The following is a 14,054-nucleotide window of genomic DNA, read 5'->3' as shown; positions in this document are numbered from 1 at the left end:
CTTTACATATCAGCTCATTCACCCAATCACTCTCACATTCACACACCAGTGGGACAGGACTGACATGCAAGGCACTAGTCGACCACTGGGAGCAACTTAGGGTTCAGTGTCTTGCCCAAGGCACTTCGACACATAGTCAGGTACTGGGATCGAACCCCCAACCTCTCGATCAGAAGACGACCCTCTACACCTGAGCTATGGTCGCCCATAATAAATCTATGATCTTAACTGATCCTACACTAATAGATCTATGTTCTTACCTGATCCTACATAAATAGATCTATGATCTTATCTGATCCTCTACTATATATCTATGATCTTACCTGATTTTATTTTAATATATCTATGATCTTACCTGATCCTATTTTAATATGTTTATGATCTTAACTGATCCTACACTAATAGATCTATGTTCTTACCTGATCCTACATTAATATATCTATGATCTTACCTAATCCTATTTTAATATGTCTATGTTCTTACCCGATCCTACACAAATAGATCTATGATCTACCTGATCCGTCCCACTGACAGGTGACCGTAGGAGCTACTAGCTGCTGAGCTAGATCTAGAGTTGTTGATGTATGCCACCAGTGAGTTTGGCGACGTACGAATCATGGTCTGCAGGTCGATGCTGGCGTCAGACAGCGGCGAGATGGACAACGCCCTCTTTCTGCTCAGACGTGGAGTCAGTCTGGGACTCGAAAAACGTGAAACTGCATGATGGAAAAACCAGAGAGCAGCATTAATAATAATAATATTAATTATAATATTAATAATAAAATAATAATAAGTATTATTATTATGAGAGCAGCATTACAGACAATATGATAATAGGAATGATCAGAACATTTAGAAACGTGTGTAAACGTGAGGTCACATTGTGATTAATAAACATTGGTTTCTGACCAATCACAGCCAGCGCACCAATAATCAGGTGATGATAAATGATCAATGCAGTGGATAAATTAAATTATCATTAACATTTTACGTCCTTCAGTCTTCTGGTTCAGAGGCCCCGCCCACTGAGGTCAAACAACACTGGCAAGAAAGAAAGAAATGAAATCCTCACATCAGAGGAGGAGCTAAACAAAGATGTTCTTTAAAAACGTGTGAAAGCTGGACTTAAAAGATCTCATTAAAACGCTGTGTGAGCAGGTGACGTCTGCCCCCCTGTGTGCACCGAGAACAACTACACACACACATGGAAATAAGACGTTTATATCAGCCTCAGTCCACAGTGTGTGTGTGTTTGTGCATGTGTGTGTATGTGTGTGTGTGTGTGTACATAATTAATATTAATTAAAAGTAACCCATCACAATTAGTGTGGACATATTTGTGATGCGTACGTGTGTGTGTGCTGCTGCTGCTGCAGGACACAGGGGCACTGTGTGTGGGTGTGTGTGTGTGTGCATGTTCATGTGTGCATGTGCTCGTTGTTGCGACGACAGTGTGTGTGTTACCGTCACTATTACTTCCAACATCACGTCCTATATTTGGTCCAGGTTTTCTTTCTCACATCATAAAAACCTCTCAGACATGAGATAATATAATAAAATAGGCGTTACAGAGAACCAGACATAGAGCATTAACACCAACACAACCTCAGACCAGAAACTATCAGAGGAAACAGACCCTTGTGTAGAGCACAGAGAGCCTAGAACTCCTATTATAACTCTATTATAACTCTATTATAACTCTATTATAACTCCTATTATAACTCTATTATAACTCTATTATAACTCTATTATAACTCCTATTATAACTCCTATTATAACTCTATTATAACTCTATTATAACTCTATTATAACTATTAGAACTCTATTATAACTCTATTATAACTCTATTATAACTCTATTATAACTCTATTATACTCCTATTATAACTCTATTAAACTCTATATAACTCTATTATAACTCTATTATAACTCTATTATAACTCCTATTATAACTCTATTATAACTCTATTATAACTATTATAACTCTTTATAACTCTATTATAACTCCTATTATAACTCTATTATAACTCGATTATAACTCTATTATACTATTATAACTCTATTATAACTCTATTATAACTCTACTCTATTATAACTCTATTATAACTCCTATTATAACTCCTATTATAACTCTATTATAACTCCTATTATAACTCATTATAACCTATTATAACTCCTATTAAACTCTATTATAACTCCTATTATAACTCCTATTAACTCTATTAAACTCCTATTATAACTCTATTATAACTCTATTATAACTCGATTATAACTCTATTATAACTCTATATAACTCCTATTATAAACTCTATTATAACTCCTATTATAACTCCTATTATAACTCCTATTATAACTCCTATTATAACTCTATTATAACTCCTACTATAACTCTATTATAACTCTATTATAACTCTATTATAACTCTATTATAACTCTATTATAACTATATAACTCCTATTATAACTCTATTAAACTCCTATTATAACTCTATTATAATTCTATTATAACTATTATAACTCTATTATAACTCCTATTATAACTCCTATTATAACTATTATAACTCTATTATAACTCCTATTATAACTATTATAACTCTATTATAACTCCTATTATAACTCCTAATATAACTATTATAACTCTATTATAACTCTATTATAACTCTATTATAACTCTATTATAACTCTATTATAACTCTAATATAACTCTATTAACTCCTATTATAACTCTATTATAACTCTATTATAACTCTATTATAACTCCTATTATAACTCCTATTATAACTATTATAACTCTATTCTAACTCTATTATAACTCTATTATAACTCCTATTCTAACTCTATTCTAACTCTATTATAACTCTATTATAACTCTATTATAACTCTATTATAACTCTATTATAACTCCTATTATAACTCTATTATAACTCTATTATAACTCCTATTATAACTCCTATTATAACTATTATAACTCTATTATAACTCCTATTATAACTCCTATTATAACTCCTATTATAACTCTATTATAACTCTATTATAACTCCTATTATAACTCCTATTATAACTATTATAACTCTATTATAACTCTATTATAACTCCTATTATAACTATTATAACTCTATTATAACTCCTATTATAACTCTATTATAACTCTATTATAACTCCTATTATAACTCCTATTATAACTATTATAACTCTATTATAACTCTATTATAACTCCTATTATAACTATTATAACTCTATAACTCTATTATAACTCTATTATAACTCTATTATAACTCCTATTATAACTATTATAACTCTATTATAACTATTATAACTCTATTATAACTCCTATTATAACTCTATTATAACTCTATTATAACTCTATTATAACTCCTATTATAACTATTATAACTCTATTATAACTCCTATTATAACTATTATAACTCTATTATAACTCCTATTATAACTATTATAACTCTATTATAACTCTATTATAACTCTATTATAACTCCTATTATAACTATTATAACTCTATTATAACTCTATTATAACTCTATTATAACTCCTATTATAACTCTATTATAACTCTATTATAACTCTATTATAACTCCTATTATAACTCTATTATAACTCTATTATAACTCCTATTATAACTCTATTATAACTCTATTATAACTCCTATTATAACTCTATTATAACTCCTATTATAACTCTATTATAACTCTATTATAACTCTATTATAACTCTATTATAACTCCTATTATAACTCCTATTATAACTCCTATTATAACTATTATAACTCTATTATAACTCTATTATAACTCTATTATAACTCTATTATAACTCCTATTATAACTCCTATTATAACTATTATAACTCTATTATAACTCTATTATAACTCTATTATAACTCTATTATAACTCCTATTATAACTATTATAACTCTATTATAACTCTATTATAACTCTATTATAACTCCTATTATAACTATTATAACTCTATTATAACTATTATAACTCTATTATAACTCCTATTATAACTATTATAACTCTATTATAACTCTATTATAACTCTATTATAACTCTATTATAACTCCTATTATAACTCCTATTATAACTATTATAACTCTATTATAACTCTATTATAACTCCTATTATAACTATTATAACTCTATTATAACTATTATAACTCTATTATAACTCCTATTATAACTATTATAACTCCTATTATAACTCCTATTATAACTCCTATTATAACTCCTATTATAACTCCTATTATAACTATTATAACTCTATTATAACTCCTATTATAACTATTATAACTCTATTATAACTCTATTATAACTCTATTATAACTCTATTATAACTCTATTATAACTCCTATTATAACTATTATAACTCTATTCTAACTCTATTATAACTCTATTATAACTCTATTATAACTCCTATTATAACTATTATAACTCTATTATAACTCCTATTATAACTATTATAACTCATTATAACTCTATTATAACTCTATTATAACTCCTATTATAACTATTATAACTCTATAACTCTATTATAACTCTATTATAACTCTATTATAACTCCTATTATAACTATTATAACTCTATTATAACTCTATTATAACTCTATTATAACTCCTATTATAACTCTATTATAACTCTATTATAACTCTATTATAACTCCTATTATAACTCTATTATAACTCTATTATAACTCCTATTATAACTCTATATAACTCTATTAAACTCTATTATAACTCTATTATAACTACTTTATACTCTATTATAACTCTATTATAACTCTATTAAACTCCTATTATAACTCCTATTATAACATTATAACTCTATTAAACTCTATATAACTCTATTATAACTCTATTATAACTCTATTATAACTCCTATATAACTCTATTATAACTCTATTATAACTCTATTATAACTCTATTATAACTCTATTATAACTCCTATTATAACTATTATAACTCTATTATAACTCTATTATAACTCTATTATAACTCCTATTATAACTATTATAACTCTATTATAACTCTATTATAACTCTATTATAACTCTATTATAACTCCTATTATAACTCCTATTATAACTATTATAACTCTATTATAACTCTATTATAACTCTATTATAACTCCTATTATAACTATTATAACTCTATTATAACTATTATAACTCTATTATAACTCCTATTATAACTATTATAACTCTATTATAACTCTATTATAACTCTATTATAACTCCTATTATAACTATTATAACTCTATTATAACTCCTATTATAACTCCTATTATAACTCCTATTATAACTCCTATTATAACTATTATAACTCTATTATAACTCCTATTATAACTATTATAACTCTATTATAACTCTATTATAACTCTATTATAACTCTATTATAACTCCTATTATAACTATTATAACTCTATTCTAACGGTAACTCAGTGTTACTAAGAGGTGTGAGAGGCAGGAAAACCTTAATATGGCCATCACACACACACACACACACACACACACATAACACACACACACACACACACACACACACACACACACACACACACACACACACACACACACAGATGTGTGTTTAAAGCTGAATAACTCACTGTATGACAACAGGAAGTCATTCATGGTTTATCATCAATAAGCTGAACACGTTTAATAAACAATATAACAAATTATTTCCTTTTATGAGGCTATCTGTTCAGCTCACGTCTGACCCGCCCCTTTGGGCACTGCGTCTGCCCCGCCCCTTTGGGCACCGCGTCTGCCCCGCCCCTTTGGGCACCGCGTCTGCCCCGCCCCTTTGGGCACTGCGTCTGCCCCGCCCCTTTGGGCACTGCGTCTGCCCCGCCCCTTTGGGCACTGCGTCTGCCCCGCCCCTTTGGGCACCGCGTCTGCCCCGCCCCAAATCCTACGACTTCACTCCATCATGAAATCAACTTTAATGGTTCCTCTGCATCAGTGTTAACATGTGTTTTATAGGTGGAAAACAGATGTTACACACACCACCACAGAGCAACGTCATATAGAGTGTGTGTGTGTGTGTGTGAACCCAGTCACTACACACAGTCAGAATGATCAGAGACTCGCATTGGATGATTGGGTTCTAACTATTGTCCATCACCTCCTTCATCCTGAACAGAACCACTATATATATATAATATATATAATATATAATAACATGTTGATGTTCTGACTCTACATCATTATATAGGTTTGAACAGAGCTCATTAGTTTAGTTCTAATCCAGGACCAGGTCCCAGTTTTGTCAAAGGTCATCAGCTCAGATTCTGATAACAGAGTAAATCAAATCTTAAAAATGGCTTTTCAAAAGAAAAAATGGATCATAGAGTTTAGGTTTAAATCCAGATGAAATCTTTAGTTGGTTTTTTCAGAACTTTTTAGCAGGATTGGGATCACTTTGATCCAAAACATCTGGATTAAACTGAGTCATCAGAAGTTAGATTCCGAATAGATTTTAGATAATTCTTAGTGATGTATTCAATGATAAAACAGGATAATAAAGCAATGACATCACTGGTTTATACTATTCTAAATAGAAATAGTGTAACTAAAGCCTCCCTTGTTGCACTTCCTGTTTTCTGGTACTGGATCAATTTTTTCCAGATTCAACCGTTTGAAAAATGCTCCCACTTGTTGTTAATGGGGGCGGGGCTTTATGAATGAATTCTTCCTGTGTGTAGTTTTTAACGTGTGTATGTATTAATCCTCCAGTTACTGGAGCAAATAAAGAGGTGGAAACTTTCCTCATGGGCCTTCAGCCATTGGCCTGTCACAGAACGTTTGGATTGGCAGCCTGAGCCTAGCCTTGGTAAGCCCCGCCCCCTGTCACAGAACGTTTTGATTGGCAGCCTGAGCCTAGCCTTGGTAAGCCCCCGCCCCCTGAGTGTGTGCCAACAGGACCTGAAGCCCCACAGTTTAATGTTTGTTTTTCTGCTCAATCTCACCAATACCAACACTGAGAGTTTTATTAGTGTGTGTGTGTGGGGGGGGGGGGGCATAGTGCCCCCAGTGTCCGCAGTGTGTGTGCAGCGTGTTTACACACACACACACTTGCACTCACAAGCTCATCAACCTCAACATATACTCAAGTGTTTGCTTTAATGGGCTGAGGGAAGCCCCCCTTAAAGCCCCCCACACGCACACGCACACACACACACACACACACACACACACACACACACACACACACACACACACACACACACACACACACACACACACACACAGAGACCCTCTTTCTCCCACATTTACTTTGGCTCCTGCTTTTCTCGTAGGAACATGAAGACTTTCCTCCATCAGCGCTGATGATTTCCAACATATATTTACATATATTTACATTAGGGCTGGGACTTTATCTAATTAATTGTGATGAATTTATTCTAGAAAAATAAAGCAGTTAATCGCTTTTCTTCACTTAGTAAAACAGTGTGGAACCTTTCTCATTTCACAAGTTCCTGGTATACCCATAATACTGATGCACAGACCACACACCAGAAACAGGAGAACCAGAGGAGAAGTCGTTGCTTTGCTTCGTGGGCGTTAATTTTAGTTTAAATAAAAACACTAGATGGAAAACTAAAGCTCAGTTATGTGAAAATTGGTAGAGTAAGAGTTTGTGGATCAGTGGAGCTCTGCTAGCCTCAGCTAGCACCTCAATGCTAAACATGTAGCAGCTAGCACCAACATGTAGCAGCTAGCACCTCAATGGTAAACATGTAGCAGCTAGCACCAACATTTGGCAGCTAGCACCTCAATGCTCAACATGTAGCAGCTAGCACCAACATGTAGCAGCTAGCACCAACATGTAGCAGCTAGCACCTCAATGGTAAACATGTAGCAGCTAGCACCAACATTTGGCAGCTAGCACCTCAATGCTAAACATGTAGCAGCTAGCACCAACATGTAGCAGCTAGCACATCAATGGTAAACATGTAGCAGCTAGCACCAACATTTGGCAGCTAGCACCTCAATGCTCAACATGTAGCAGCTAGCACCAACATGTAGCAGCTAGCACCTCAATGCTAACATGTAGCAGCTATCACCTCAATGCTAACATGGAGCAGCTATCACCTCAATGCTAACATGTAGCAGCTATCACCTCAATGCTAACATGGAGCAGCTATCACCTCAATGCTAACATGAAGCAGCTAGCACCTCAATGCTAACATGTAGCAGCTAACACCTCAATGCTAACATGAAGCAGCTAACACCTCAATGCTAACATGTAGCAGCTAACACATCAATGCTAACATGTAGCAGCTAACACCTTAATGCTAACATGTAGCAGCTAGCAGGGACAATGGTCCTAGTGGAGCAGACAGTGTCTCCAATCCACACTGACACTCAGACAGGGTTCAGAACCAATAATAAATCCATGAATGACAAATGAACAAAGTCAGTGATAAATGATTGTAGTGACAGTCGACCACTCTGTGGTAGAGGATGTGGGCGGGGCTAGAAGCGCTGCTACAGATAGCATCGTCTGATCCAACTTATCAACTGTTATGTAGAAAAACTATTTCAGACTAAATTCATCATCTTCATCAGTTGTTCTGTTTATTTCATGATATCCACAGATATTATAAATATTTTACACTGTTCATTTATATTTCTCTGGAATGTTCTTTAAGGGGCAGTAGCATTTCAAATCTATTCATTAAACTGTCAGTTTATCAATCAATGGGTGGAGCCTAGCTTTCTCATCTACCAGCTGTATGTTTTATTAAGTCTTGTTTGTATTGACGTCATGTTTTTAAAGCTGAGGTTGGCGTCTCACCTTCCACAGGGCTGATGTAATCTGGGAGATGAGCAGCAGCTCCGCTCTGCATCAGCAGCTCTCCGTAGTGACTCCTGTGACTGGCCATCAAGTGGTAGTACTCAGAGGGGGCGGAGCCTGGAGGAGGAGGAAGGCCCAACAAGCCCCGCTCCTTTAAGTGTTCATGGGTCACTGAGTACGAAACAAAATATTTATTTATACCAGTACATACAGTATATTTATATGGTGTTCAGTTACATACATTTATATACGTGTTCATGATTTATATACATTTATACGTGTTTATCATTTATTATCATTTATATACATGTTTATCATTTATATACATTTATATATGTGTTTATCATTTATATATGTGTTTATCATTTATATACGTGTTTATCATTATATACGTGTTTATCATTTATATACATTTATATATGTGTTTATCATTTATATACGTGTTTATCATTATATACGTGTTTATCATTATATACGTGTTTATCATTTATATACCTGTTTATCATTTATGTGTGTTTATCATTTATATACGTGTTTATCATTTATTATCATTTATATACATGTTTATCATTTATTATCATTTATATACATGTTTATCATTTATATACATTTATATATGTGTTTATCATTTATTATCATTTATATACGTGTTTATCATTATATACGTGTTTATCATTTATATACCTGTTTATCATTTATGTGTGTTTATCATTTATATACGTGTTTATCATTTATTATCATTTATATACATGTTTATCATTTATTATCATTTATATACATGTTTATCATTTATATACATTTATATATGTGTTTATCATTTATTATCATTTATATACGTGTTTATCATTTATTATCATTTATATACATGTTTATCATTTATATACATTTATATATGTGTTTATCATTTATTATCATTTATATACGTGTTTATCATTTATTATCATTTATATACGTGTTTATCATTTATTATCATTTATATATGTATATATCTCAGCATAACTCGACTGATCTATGAAAACAAAAACATTCTGTTTCACAGACGTGATGGTTTGTGTCAACATGACGACCTCAGGCTACGACATTAAAGATTAGTGTTAGAACAGAGGTCTGCAACCTGCGGCTCTGGACCCTCATGTGGCCCTTTGACTCTTTTTCAGTGGCTCCCTGTACTTTTAAAAAAACTAAAATAATAAATTGTTATTTCTTACAGAGGGTATTGATGATTAATGACATTATATTCAAATAAAATCATGATATAATAATTTATTAACCTAAAATAAATCAGGTTGTACAATGACTCAGCACATTCCTACAACATCTACAGACCATCAACTTTCCTCCACCTGTGACTAACCTTAAGTTTTAAATCCCTGGTAAGAAACTAAACCAACAAAAACACTATTTCTGGAAGAAAATACAGATTTTAATTGTGTGGGAACAGATTCATTTAACCACCAATGTACAGGTTAAATATGTATGTTTTATGAAATGAGTAATTAGCATGTGTTGATCACATGATCATGTGTTATTATATTCATGTTAGTTTTTGTAGACTTTCATATACATTAACTATAAAATTATTCAATATTATTTTAACTGTGTAGAATTTAAAACACTATATTGTTTTAATTGACACACACAGTATCTGTAAGAGGTCAGAGGTCAGGGGTCAGAGGTCAGAGGTCAGAGGTCAGGGGTCAGAGGTCAGAGGTCAGGGGTCAGGGGTCAGAGGTCAGAGGTCAGGGGTCCTACCTTCAGCTGGGCTCAGGCCTCTGTCAGCAGAGATCATGGAGAGGGTGGGGCTGCCATGCACTGATCGCAGGTAGTGCTCCATGTGGTGGTAGGGGTGGGCGGGGCTAAACGGGGACTCCCCCACCCCGGCCCCTGTATGGGGGGACAGACGGATCAGTGACAGGTCTGAGAGGATTGGACTGCCTGGTAGTCCTGGAGGGCTGGAGACAGGACACACACACACACACACACAGAGACAGAGTTAGTGTGTGTGTGTGTGTGTGTGTGTGTCAGTGACCTACTACAGAGGGATATTCCATGTTATGGGTATGTTCTTCTCTGAGTCTGTTACCATGGTAACCTTCTCCATAAACTCAACCTGCTCACTGGCAGGTTTCTACCTGGCCCCGCCCACCTGAACACTAATGAACCTTGACAGTGTTCTCTGATACACAATACAGTTTTTCTCATTTGCTAAAACACTAAACCCTATTGTCTGAACCAAATGCTCAGTTTCCTGAACCCACTGATTGAAACAATCACTCTTTTGGCAAAACCATAAACACTTTTCACCTGTTTAGACACAACTTACCAACACATATTCATTGTGATGCACCCGTGCTGCATAATGGTGAGCACAGGTGACAAAAGTCAAACACAATTAAAGCACAGGCGTCACCACTTCAACACAACAACTCAAAACTGATCACACTTGTGGCTAATGATGTAAGGGAAGAGCAGTGGTTTGTGAGGCCCTACAATGGATAGAAATCTGAGAGGAAGAGTTGGTGGGAGAGGAGGACGAGGTGTTCAGTGAAGACAAAGAACAGTAATATCTGATGAAATCAGAGCTTCTGTGATTGACCATGTTCTTGTCCATGGTATGAGCATGAGGGAGGCTGGACAAAGGATACAACCAATCATCAGTAGATTCACTGTGTCCACCATAATCCGAAGATTTAGAGACGAGAACAGGTAATTACCTTTTTTTTTTGACATTATAGTACAGTATGTAAATGTTGACAGCAATTACTGTATGACATACTATAGAGCTGGTAAGTCCCGCCCATCCGTAAAACCCCACTGGACCTCTAGATTGAAAAACGTCAATCTGGCAAACCTGGATACGGTATGCCAGGGTTTTTTCCCCGTTGCCTGGCCAGACAAAATGTGGCCTGTGATGTGGATGACGTCCTGTGGCCTGACCCAGTACGGAGACATGATGCTGTGGCTGAGTAATGCATATTTTTGTACTTTTTTACATGGGCTTACTGTACACAAGTGGCAAACGCATAAGATACGTGTAAATGCATTAGATTTCTGTTTTGTCTTTTTGTACAAGTGCTATGCACAGGTTCTTTGTTTTGCAACATGTATTTAGCCTACAGTGAATAAACATTTATTTCTCCAGTTTCATGTCCTGAGCATTGTTTTCTATTTTTCTACGTAGTGTTTAGTGACTGTTCAGTAGTGTTTTTAATTCTGATTGACTTGGGACATGATTTGACAACACAGTTCAGTTTTGAGAACAGATTGAACTGTTTTGAGGTGAAAGTTTGGTTTTGCAAGAAGAGTCTGACGTTCTGTGAATGTAGCTTGGAAATTGTGTTTTGTGTTCACAGTTTAGAGAAAAGGAGAGCAGGTTTCAACAAATGTGTCTTAGCAATTGAGAAAAACTGTAATAACGTCACACACCCTGATGTGCTCACATCATTACTAACTTTACTTATTTTACATTTTTTTTGTGTAATGTATGTTTTTTGGAGCCTTTTTGTATATTTTTGTGCATTTCTGTTATTGAACAGTTACACAGACAGTTATATGGCTGATGGTTTAAATGATCTATTCAGAGAGCTCTATGTTTGAGATGCTAACAATAGCATGGTACAAAAGGTTTAAAGGAAGTTTGGGATCACGGGGACAATTTGGGATAATTTTAAATAAACATGAAATATTAACATAAATAACTTTTAGCAGTACAAAAACATTTTTAATATTCGTTTTTAATATTGCTTTCTTTTTAAACCCAAACAGACACAGTGACGTCATGAACCCGGAGCCGGAAGTAGCGCGCTCAATACCAAGAGTTCCGTTTTTTTAAAATGAACGTTTTGAATGTTTTGCAACATTTACTCTACAAACATACATACACACACACATCTTCCTAGCGATGATGCCCCGCCCCCGCAGATACATATATCTCTATAAACACCTGATTATTTCACCATCAGGGTGAATAAGTCACTCTCCTCCAGGTGGTTGCCATGGTAGTTTGTGTTATCTTTGATCCATTGATGATGGCTTTTTATGGCACATGTTCACATCAATAACCCAAGGTTTACAAACTCAGGGTTGATTGATCCACTTCATACCAGCTGTAATACAATCAGATACTCAGAGTTTATTAACTCAGAGTTTGTTGAACCTCCTTTATGGAACACACCTCTGGTCACTGATCAGAGTTATTGATCTGTTAACAGGACAGACAAAAATATAATAATACATTGATGAAGAATCTTTGACTGTAGCTGCTGTTTGTGTGTAGTGTGTAGTGTGTAGTGTGTAGTGTGTAGTGTGTAGTGTGTAGCGTTTAGCGTGTAGTGTGTAGCGTGTAGTGTGTAGCGTGTAGTGTGTAGTGTGTTGTGTGTAGTGTGTAGTGTGTAGTGTGTAGTGTGTTGTGTGTAGTGTGTGTGTGTAGTGTGTAGTGTGTAGTGTGTAGTGTGTAGTGTGTAGCGTGTAGTGTGTAGTGTGTAGTGTGTAGTGTGTGTGTGTTTTGTAGTGTGTAGTGTGTAGCGTGTAGTGTGTAGTGTGTAGTGTGTAGTGTGTAGCGTGTAGTGTTGTTGTGTAGCGTGTAGTGTGTAGCGTGTAGTGTGTAGTGTGTATGTGTATGTGTGTGTGTGTGTGTGTGTGTGTGTGTGTAGTGTGTAGTGTGTAGTGTGTAGCGTGTAGCGTGTAGTGTGTTGTGTGTAGTGTGTAGTGTGTTGTGTGTAGTGTGTAGTGTGTAGCGTGTAGTGTGTAGTGTGTAGTGTGTAGTGTGTAGCGTGTAGTGTGTAGTGTGTAGCGTGTAGTGTGTAGTGTGTTGTGTGTAGTGTGTAGTGTGTAGTGTTATTGTGTAGTGTGTTGTGTAGTGTGTAGTGTGTAGTGTGTAGTGTGTAGCGTGTTGTGTGTTGACTCTCTCTGGTTCTGGTTCTAGTAGTTCTACAACTGTTGTTCTGGTGTGAAAACCAACATCTCTAGACTCTACCTACTGACATCTATAAAGAGCTTAGTGTTAGAGGAACACACACACACACACACACACACACACACACACACACACACACACACACACACACTACTGTGTGTTAATAGTAACACACACACACTACTGTGTGTGTGTGTTACTATTATCTGATCATGATGCTCAGTAGAGACGCTTCCATCCAACCAGAGGAAACCATCCTACTGTCCCAGTGTGGGAGTAATGATGATCCTCAGTGAGTCAGAGGAAGGATCAGGAGCTTTAAAGCTGGTAAT

The 14,054-nt window shown here is 34.7% G+C and overlaps 1 protein-coding gene across 1 annotated transcript in view; it reads right to left on the bottom strand.

Moving 5' to 3' along the window:
* Window positions 1-510: 510 nt before the first annotated feature.
* Window positions 511-14,054, bottom strand: part of LOC114455720 (zinc finger protein GLI2-like) — a 63,012-nt gene continuing 49,468 nt past the window's right edge. The window contains exons 4-6 of the mRNA XM_028437100.1: window positions 10,560-10,759; window positions 8,808-8,978; window positions 511-716 (exon numbers count right to left, since the gene is read on the bottom strand). Of these exons, the coding sequence (XP_028292901.1) occupies window positions 511-716; window positions 8,808-8,978; window positions 10,560-10,759 (577 nt within the window). The remainder of the gene's footprint in view (window positions 717-8,807; window positions 8,979-10,559; window positions 10,760-14,054) is intronic.

This window comes from Gouania willdenowi, chromosome 21, assembly GCF_900634775.1.
Source record: "Gouania willdenowi chromosome 21, fGouWil2.1, whole genome shotgun sequence".
NCBI classification, from domain to species: Eukaryota; Metazoa; Chordata; class Actinopteri; order Blenniiformes; family Gobiesocidae; genus Gouania; species Gouania willdenowi.
This window is presented reverse-complemented; position numbering and strand designations above follow the sequence as displayed.